General features: G+C 41.6%; 1 protein-coding gene across 1 annotated transcript; it reads right to left on the bottom strand.

Moving 5' to 3' along the window:
- Nucleotides 1–3,914: 3,914 nt before the first annotated feature.
- On the bottom strand, nucleotides 3,915–9,416 carry ptgs2b (prostaglandin-endoperoxide synthase 2b). Its single transcript, XM_040129110.1, has 10 exons — nucleotides 9,240–9,416; nucleotides 8,885–9,001; nucleotides 8,644–8,787; nucleotides 8,349–8,492; nucleotides 7,806–7,987; nucleotides 7,620–7,703; nucleotides 7,281–7,527; nucleotides 6,205–6,491; nucleotides 5,944–6,091; nucleotides 3,915–5,305 (listed from the first exon to the last, which is right to left on the bottom strand). Exons 1-10 carry the CDS (start codon nucleotides 9,298–9,300, stop codon nucleotides 4,893–4,895), a joined length of 1,827 nt encoding a protein of 608 aa, XP_039985044.1. The 5' UTR covers nucleotides 9,301–9,416; the 3' UTR covers nucleotides 3,915–4,892.
- Between the last annotated feature and the right edge of the window lie 91 nt (nucleotides 9,417–9,507).

Raw genomic sequence — 9,507 nt, 5'->3', positions numbered from 1 at the left:
TGTTCCTCCATGGATTTCCACATGCTACATGCCCCTACATGTGAGGTCTTCACTGGCAGGATGTTTTCTTTGTTCCCTTTCCGTCTCTTTATATATGTCGAACTCTCCCTCCGAGCAGGCCATCGTTTCTTTTCGTAACACTATCATCGTTCATTTGGGGTCATGTACAGGTAGCAGGTAGTGTACAATAGGTTTTTTCACTGATAACAGCTGCCCACCAGCAGAAAACCAGGGAGAAAGAATCAATACAGTAATGCTGTGGGCCAGTCAGCTACACAATGAGCTGAAACTTGCTATAAAGCTCTGTAAAGCTGAGAGGAGCTGCAGATTTGGTTGATAATTCAGGTTCATCACTATGCATTACTCCTTTAACATTGTTTAACATGTTCCACATTGTTATTACTATACCCACTTTAACATACTGTTGCTAGAATCATGAGTTTTTTTCAACGACTGTGCCAAAGCAATTGAGACAAACTGTGTAATCTCAGATAATCTACATTGTTGATTTGGTCATTTAAACCTATGTAAGTGACAAGTGGCTTCGAGTGAGCCAGTGCCAGTACTTCACGTGCGCAAGCAGCCGGCGCCAGCTCCCAGTTGACCCCAGTTCCTGCCACCTGCAAAGCGTCACGTAATTCTGGTCTCGGATCACGGCTTCCAAACCGGGTGCGGTTCCAGAGAGGTCCAGAAGCGGTCAGAGGGAAAACATACACTGAAGTCTCCTGATCTTCTCCCGCACCACAGGGCCCGCTGCCTGCTCATGCTCATTACACCCACACAAAGAAAGATGTGTTCCCCTGCTCAATCTCATAGATCAGGACCTGAGCATGCCACACATTGATGCACAATGGCATAATAATACTCACCCTCGGGTGAATGACAATGAGGAAAACAAATAATGTGCACACACAATTAGGTCATTTTCATGCCGTGATGGGCTAGGTCCCTCTAACAGGGAATCCCATGCCTGGTCTTTGAAGTACAGGACAAAAATTATGAGATTGAGGAGGAACTGTCCATCAAGTTCAGTTGAGATGACAACTGATGCACATGACTTAATTAATATAATTTCCTTGCCTGTGTGCGTGGTTTTGTGTTTAGAACTCTAATCATCCAGTGTGAGGGGAGAGAGTAAATGTGCTCTCTGTATCAGTTGTGAGAAATGTGTGAATGGATGGGAAAATTTAGCCTTTCATTGTCTGTGTTTAGATGGGATTATGGCCGGCGGCCTGACTCACCACTTTGTGCCGCCAGTCATGTCAACATTCCTTCCACCATGTTTGTGTTGGAATGGGTACCCTAGAAAAATAACGCAAATCTTCTGTTGCACTGCCGGCCTATACTGCTGAGGCAAGGTTTCCTCCGCGCTTTTGGACTGGGCGCTAATCTTCACACCTATCCGGTAAAACAGTCATTTTATCCCCATGCCTCTTTTCCAGGCAAAGCATACGTCAACTGATGGAAAGTTTTAGGGATGTGAATGATAACACCACCATTTCCCCATTTCCATTTCCATGTAGTCTGTTTTATGTTAGTGATCTAAAATCAACACAAAGTACAGTAATACCAAAGCAGAAACAGTACACAGAAACTGTGGCTTGGAATATACTGTACTACTCAAGGACGCTCTTCCTTTGCCTCAGGAATATGGACTGATTAATTTCTCTCCTTTAATTAACAGACATAGCTTCAAAGGGAATACGAAGGTTTCAGTGAGAAATGCCTAATCTGTTCCTCTTCACCACCACTTATCTGTGAACCATGAGCCTGACAAGCCTGACAAGTGTCTACATGTTTTATCTGATGTGCTGAAGAGTGAGAGCTGTTGAGTTGCACAAATTGGTCTAGTATGCATGTTGAGAGAATGTGGATTGAGATAAAATATCAACCCCTCAAGCCCTCTTTGAAGAGTTATGTAGAAGTGAAAGGTCACTTGAAGTTTCTTACGTTAATTACATTCATCTTATTATTTAGATAATTGATCTGTTGTTCACTTCTTAGCAACGTCATTTGTTGTTCCCTTGCACTTTTCAGACCTGTAGATAAGAATATGTTTATATATATACAGTAATTATACATAACTACAGCTTTAAAGTTTGAGCACGAAAGTTCATTCTTGACCTTGAAAGTTCATTAGTGGACAAAATATTCTTAATTTCGTGCTCAACTCACTGTCTTTTCGCAGAGGTTTGTCCACATCTCATGGTCTTCTGTGAGACGCGATAACCTTAGCCGCACAGGTTGACTGAGATGTCTTTGTGATTCACTTCTTTCATTCTATTTGGATCACTGAACAAATTGGGCATGCAGGCGGTGATTCAGCGGTCAATAACCAGGAAACTCTTACCTGCATCCTTTAGTGTTCCGAATTTTTTGACTTGGCTGTAACTTATCTGATGAAGAGAGAAAAGAGTATTCAACTTTCTAACACAACAGACTCGATACAGTTCTTCTGAAAATATTTTACACAGTGTGTTTTTCCCAACTTTTGGAATTTCTTACGTATTCAGGCTGCATTGTAAAACCATGATATTAACAGACATTTTCAGTGATTGATTGTAATATATTAGTAATTATTTTGTACATTTGAATATTTAAAGTAATGAATGACTAAAAAACTACTGGAAAAAGAAAGTAATAAAAAGTAATGAAGTGATAGGTGTGCAGTGTGATGTTTGATCCCTGAATTTGCTGGTATTTAATTGAATCCATGCTTCCCTCTACTAGTGAAAAGTTCCCCGTGCCACTGGCCGTAACACAAGCCCAAAGCATGATTATTCCACCCCCATTCTTAACGGTTGGAGATGTGTACTTTTCATGAAATTCTGCACCCATTTTTCTCCAAACATTCCTCTGCTCATTGCAGCCATAAAGTTCTATTTTAACTTCATCCGTCCGCAGGACTAGTTTCCAAAATGCATCAGGCTTGTTTAGATGTTCCTTTGCAAACTTCTGACGCTGAATTTTGCGGTGAAGACGCAGGATAGCTTTTCTTCAGATGACTCTTTCATGAAGGTCATATTAGTGCAGGTGTCGCTGGACAGTAGAACAGTGCACCAGCACTCCAGAGTCTGCTAAATCTTCTCAAAGACCTTTTGCAGTCAAACAGGGATTTTGATTTGTCTTTCTTGGAATCCTTTGAGCAATTCTCTCAGAAAGTTTTCTTGGTCTTCCAGCCCACAACTTGACGTCCCCCATCCCTGTTAACTGCCATTTCTTAACTACACTACGACCTGAGGAAATGGCTACCTGAAGGCGCTTTGCAATCTTCTTATAGCCTTGTCCTGCCTTGTGGGCATCAGTTATTTTAAATTTCAGAGTGCTAGGCAGCTGCTTACAGGAGTCCATGGCTGCTGATTGTTGGGGCATGGTTTGGGGAGTCAGAGTATTGATAAAGCTTTGAAATCGTCATCACTTGACCTTTCCTAACGATGACTGTGAACAGTCCTAACAAGCTAATTAAGGTCTGAGACCTTGGTAAAAGTTTTCTGAGAGCTCCAGTCTTTGGGTGCCCAAACATTTGTGTGGTGCTCCTTTCCATTTTTTCACTCTAAAATTGTACAAAACAGAAATAATACACTATTCTGCTTAAAATTTTGAAATAATGTTACGCCTCTTGGAGATCAGTTCATATTCTACTCACTTAGCTATTCACAGTAACAGAAATTTGAAGTATTGTCTTGCTCTCCTCTGTCACCATACATTAATAGAAAATACATTTGGACATACATAGAGGTGAAATTGATTTGCATAGCAGTATGCATTAAAATATCTGTTGTATGTGTCAGATTTAGCAAATTGTAAGCTCTTACCTGCAGTGTGTTATTGACTGTCAGAGGAAAAACAGACTGTACTGGAACTGTGTGCCTTTATGTTTGTTTTTTTAATTAATTTTGGATTTGTCTGACATTAAGAAACATATGACTTAAAATTATTCTTTTTTTTTGTTGTTTTGTTTTTAACTATTGATATCGTCTGAATCGCTAAACATATCCAGGACTTGGATTACATTCTCTCTTTAGGAAGTAAAGGTTTGTCTACTCTTGGGACATCAATAAGACAGTTTATGTAAGAGCACAGTCAGAGCTAAAAACTGAGAAAGACAAAAATGTTAGCGGATTTCTGAGAAATGTGCATTTCCTGGTAGTATTTATTGATGTCAATCTTGCAAGTAAACAGGCACTGATAGCAGAATTATGAACAAATTGCCCCATACAATCAAATGAAACAACTTCTATAGAACGACAATGCAATTCTAAACAACAGAGCAGCTTGGACACAGAGTTATTAGTGTCACATCATATGATCCTAGCCAATACAAAGACTGAAGTAGAAAAAAAAAAAAATCTGTAAAAACAATACTGAAATGTGAATGCATTACTGCATTTTAAATTACATCAAGAGAGACAAGATCAGTCATGCAGTTAACTGTGAACATCACTACTATAGTGTACTACTGTATTGCTGTCTGTAAAACAGCTGACTGTGGTGTACTGGGACACCCATACAACTGCATGAACATAAACGAGAGAGCAGCAGTTAACCCAAGGAAAGCAGTGTAACGTACTCCACTCAGTAGCTGAAACTGTAAACTAAACTTCAAGTATCAAGTTGCAGTGACTGAGGTCATTATATTACTCTTACAATAATACCATTAATCTTTCAATAAATAAACAACCACAGGCTTTTGTTCTTGAAAACCAGACGAAAATATACACAATGTATCTGTATAAAAAAAAAAAAAAAAATCAGTTGTTTTGCACTTTCTCATGTCATACTATAAATAGAATTAATAATAAATATAAAAATAAATAAATAAATAAATACATATTTATAAAAATGTACCTAATGAAATAATAATAATGCAATAATAATAATAATAATAAAAATTAGAGCTCAGTAGTCCGTTCTTTCAAAATGACTGTAGGGTTGATGTCACTGCCACGTGAGTGAGACGTGCTTGAGTTGATGATCATGGACCCCGTCTCTTTAATGTTGGGCACATGAAAGGACGCCAAGGGACAGGGGCCGCGCACGTTATCGCAGACGAGCTTCTGCAGGGAGGCAGTGTTGATGATGTCGAAGCCCGCGCTGCCTCCGAAGGTGCTTGGCTTCCAGTACTCCGGGGAGCAGATGGGGTTTCCCATTAAGCCCTTGAGGGAGAAAGGGGCCCCCATCTCCACCATGGTCTCCCCAAAGATGGCATTAGTCCTTGGTTTCTCCACCAGCAGGCCGGGGTAGAGCTCCACGGCATCGACATGTCCATACATTTCCTCCAGCACTGCAGCCATTTCTTTCTCTCCTAACACAGATGGGAAAACAGTTTTAGCGACTCAGTCTGGCTTCTCTCACGGGAACTCTCACGGAGCTAATCTAAATATCAGTTCTGTTTTTTGACCGATTCAATTCCAGCAGGTTAGATCAAAAATCATCCCTCTCCTTGCTTTTGCGTCTTTCATTTTCTCATCTCTCATACTAGAATTTTTTACCCACACATCACAGTTTTTAAATCCCCATTTAATCCTCTTTACTCACAAGCTTCACCTCTGAAGCAGGAGGCCTCTTGTGTGTTTATGTCTTGCTCTCTGTGATGACAATGTGTTTACACTATCTGAAGATGACATGAACATCTGGATCTTAAGAGTCACGGAAACAAATTCCTAACCTCCAAAGCTGGTGGGGACTTAAACAGAGCCCAAAGTATTTCCTTAATAATAGGTTTTCTATGAAATAAGGACTTGTGTTTGGGAGTGTTTTTCAAGCTCCAATTTAATTCCTGCAATCAGTTCATGCCAGTGCTTTTATAATGCAGCAATAATTTGGCCTGAGGCAACACCTCCTTCCACTTGATGACGATAATGACCTCTTCAATAACCCTTTGATTCCTTCCTTTCCACCTACAAGTTGAAGAATTTGTGGGTGATCTTGACTTTGTCTCACCTGTCATGTCCTCAAAAGAGCTGTAGGGCTTCATGTTGAATCGTTTCCTGTAGGCATTCAGAGACTGGTAACGCATTTGCCTGCTGTTCTCTATGGACTTGATGGCCACGTACATGATAGGGCCAGGGACATTACGGCCACCAGCAACCTTAAAAAAAAAAAAAAAAAAAATTAGTGAGAAGTTAGTTATATAGCCTCAAAGCAACAGCTATGTTACAATCTCAGATTAAATGCTGCTACAAGAGCAATAAGGATTCTTACCCGTCCAGCAATCTGCTTGGTGAATGACTCCACCAGGTTGCTGATGCCATGCTCAGTCACCACAGAGGTGTTGAAGACAAACTGTTTGTAGCTGTAATCTTTCTCCTCAATGTGGAAAGTATCGGGCATCAGCGGGTGCCAGTGGTACAGGGTGTTGAATTCGGAGGCGATGCGGTTCTGGTACTGGAAACGCTGGTTGAAGAGCAGCTCGGGGTCAAACTTGAGCTTGAAGAAATAGCCGCTCAGGTGCTGCACGTAGTCCTCGATCACAATCTTGATGGTCTCACCTACAGGACAAAAAGATTCAATATTTTATATTATACAGATACTGTAGATGTTTAAAGTCCCCCTCAAAAACGTGTTTTGCTCATTGTTACTTCACTTGGACATTTGAACTTCACGGTTAAGAGCAGTGAAGAACAGTATGTGAAGAGCTTGAAACTAGAAGGCTGCTTCCACATACATTTGCTGGAGGGCTAATGTTTCTTTGTGCTCACCTAAAAATTTGGAGCCAGTTGTGGTCCTGCTTACACAAGTGCTTACACACCTCCCGTGCACATACACTGAGATCAAAATTTACAGTGAAGCAGGAGACATCCTGTGTCTAGCAGTCAAACGTTTGAAACAATATATCATGCATATTTGTAGGTTCTGCATTTTTCATGAGTAAGAAGCAGTAGATGTAATTTAAAGATTTTTTTTAACCTCTAAGGGGAATTTTTTTGTGCAAAATCCACATGAAACACAAATTATTACATTAATTAAGATTATTTTTATTTGTATTGAAACGTGTCTGGAAAGATCTTTAAATTAATTAGGGGATGATTTGTAATGTTGAAAATAAATTCTTAAGTCTTTCAGTAAATCCTGTTCCTGAAATACTCCACTGTGTGCAACAGGGTTTTGTTAAGTGGTTACCAAATTAAAAAGTCCAACTTCCTCTATACGAGACTCAAGGGGTAACTGCATTAATATCATCTTATTATTTTTTTGACTTTGACTTTACTTCCCCAGCTACAGGACAGCAAATGTTTTTAAAAAGTTTTGTGCAGCTGTCACAAAACTCTAAAACTTACCAATCAGGATGAGCCGTGTGGTCTGGAAGAGTCTTTCGTCATCCCAGTCGGGGTGCACCTCCTTCAACACGTCGCACACCCGGTTGTGTTCCCGCAGCCAAATGGTGGCATACATCATCAGACCAGGGACCAGGCCAAATGCCTCGTGGCCCACAGCGAAGCGATGACCGTCGGGGACATGTGGAGGGTAGTGCATCTCGACTCCCACTTCCTTTACTGTTGGGGGGTACACCTCTCCATCCAGGATCTGCAGAGTTAAGCGACAGAGGAAGCAGCTGTTAGACACTTGTGTGGTCTGAAGCACGTGGCTCTCTGAGCAACATCTGTCTCCTCTCATACCTGATATTTAAGCTTGCCGTCCTTGAAGAGTCTGAGCCTGTGTTGCCTCTCCAGGCTGTCTCCATAAATGTGGCTGAGGTCCACCTGAAAGCATGAACAAAACCATTCATAAATCATTCGTTCAGAAATGTAGGCCTTTTTTCCCCCGACTAAAATCGGATGTAGTCTGAAATCTGCTCCACTTACCCCATGACCTTTAGCCGCGGTAAAAGCAGGTCCTTTCTTCATATCAGATTTGAAGAACTGGTGGGTGAAATGCTGTGCGAAGAACGCAAACATCAGGCTGGTGCCCTGTGGGTCCGGGATAAACTGTCTCCTCATCAGGAGCTTCTCGGCCAAAAGCTTAGCATCAGGTAGCTCCTTTTTACCTGGAGAAACAAAATTAAGAACATTAAAGTAAACATACAACACTATAATAAAGAATGAAGCCAGTCTAATTTGGATAAAACCCATTAATCTAACTGAGATGTGCGGGTTTACTATTAGGGATAACTACAACTGTTTAGGTCTACTTTATATTTTCAACCTAAAATGTCCAAAAGGTAGTTTCATGTCTTCAGTTATGACTCGCTGGGACATATTTTACCGTGTTTACTCAGCATAGTTCCACTCTTTTTTAATAATTTCAATGTTTGCTCTTCCTATGATGTAATGGGTCCAGGCCACTCTTGCGCAGTTCTCAAGAATCTGAGAAAACTGGTTCTCCAGCGGCAGAGAGAGTGTACTCACCTACTACTCCCATCGGGGTTGGGCAATCCTCCGGCACTGGGGGGAGGGTGCGTGTGTAATAGGAAAGGTTGGAATAGGCTTCCCAGTTTTTGTAACCGTAATCCACGTTGAAAGTTGGAGGACTATCAATCATGTGGGATCGGGCTACAGAGGAAAAAAAAAAAAAAAAATACAACCTTTCATTATTAATATAAACACTACAACTGCTTCTCTACAACTTGCTTTACAAATTATTTAATGTGTTATGAAGCAGCTTCCAATCCATCTCATTATGCCTTCAGCTAGAGAGGCTTACATGTCAGCACATATCTCATGATGGCATCCCGGAGAAATGAGATGTTGTTGATGATGTTCCAGAAGCCCTTGAAGTGGGTGAGAAGGTAGTGGATGGTGTTCGGCGTTGGCTTCAGGGACATTTTGATCCAGGTGAGGAACTCGGCTGCAAAAAGCCCAAAGAGAGAAATCAATTAAATTAATTGAACCGGTCACCGCAGCAAACAAGCTTCGGTTCTTAGATTCGTCCTCGTCGTACTTACGTGCTGTGCAGTTTGGTCCATAATATCCCGTGCGCGTGCAGTCGCACTCGTAATTATCCGCTCCCATGGCCGTGCAAACGCCCCTGTTCTGGCATGGCTCCGAGCAGCATGGGTTACCTGTGACAGATAACGTTGGGTGGTTACTGGGGAGTTCGCTCCTCTTCAGGTACGAACGAAAAGGCGCTAGAGAAAGCCTCAAAAGATGCAAAAATAGTAAAAAACAAAAAAAACAAAAACAAAAACAAAACCCCTAAACGGATACAGAAATTCTAACTTTAGACACACAAAGGGGGAACTTGTAAGATTCCCAGCTTCGGGTCAAACTGTTATACAATGTTCTGGTGCCTCTACTCACCTCCTTCGCACACAAGAAAGCCCAGTGCCAACAGGAAAACCGCAAATGTGAGTCTGTTCATACTCCAAGGACTTTGTCAGCGTTTCTCTTTCTCCTTCTCTCTCTCTCTCTCTCTCTCTCTCTCTCTCTCACTCTCTCTCTCTCACTCACTCCTCCGCGGCGGCGGCGTCGCTCGGCAGCTGCGAGTTTGAATTGTGCGGACTCGCTCGGCGGGGCAGCCATATATGCTCGGACGGGCTGACGTCACAGCCCAGACGCGGCTATGCGT

The sequence above is a fragment of the Xiphias gladius genome, chromosome 6 (assembly GCF_016859285.1).
Source record: "Xiphias gladius isolate SHS-SW01 ecotype Sanya breed wild chromosome 6, ASM1685928v1, whole genome shotgun sequence".
In the NCBI taxonomy this organism is placed as follows: domain Eukaryota; kingdom Metazoa; phylum Chordata; class Actinopteri; order Istiophoriformes; family Xiphiidae; genus Xiphias; species Xiphias gladius.
The sequence above is the reverse complement of the archived record's forward strand: the minus strand, read 5'-3'. Positions and strand labels throughout refer to the sequence as shown.

What these genes read in the sequence shown, in the direction of transcription:
- ptgs2b (XM_040129110.1), bottom strand. Translation starts at nt 9,300, where the DNA reads ATGAACAGACTCACATTTGCGGTTTTCCTGTTGGCACTGGGCTTTCTT. An exon ending in CACACGGCTCATCCTGATTG is followed by an intron (nt 6,492 to 7,280) that starts GTAAGTTTTAGA and finishes TTTGTCCTGTAG; the next exon opens with GTGAGACCATCAAGATTGTG. An exon ending in CCAAGCAGATTGCTGGACGG is followed by an intron (nt 6,092 to 6,204) that starts GTAAGAATCCTT and finishes TTTTTTTTTAAG; the next exon opens with GTTGCTGGTGGCCGTAATGT.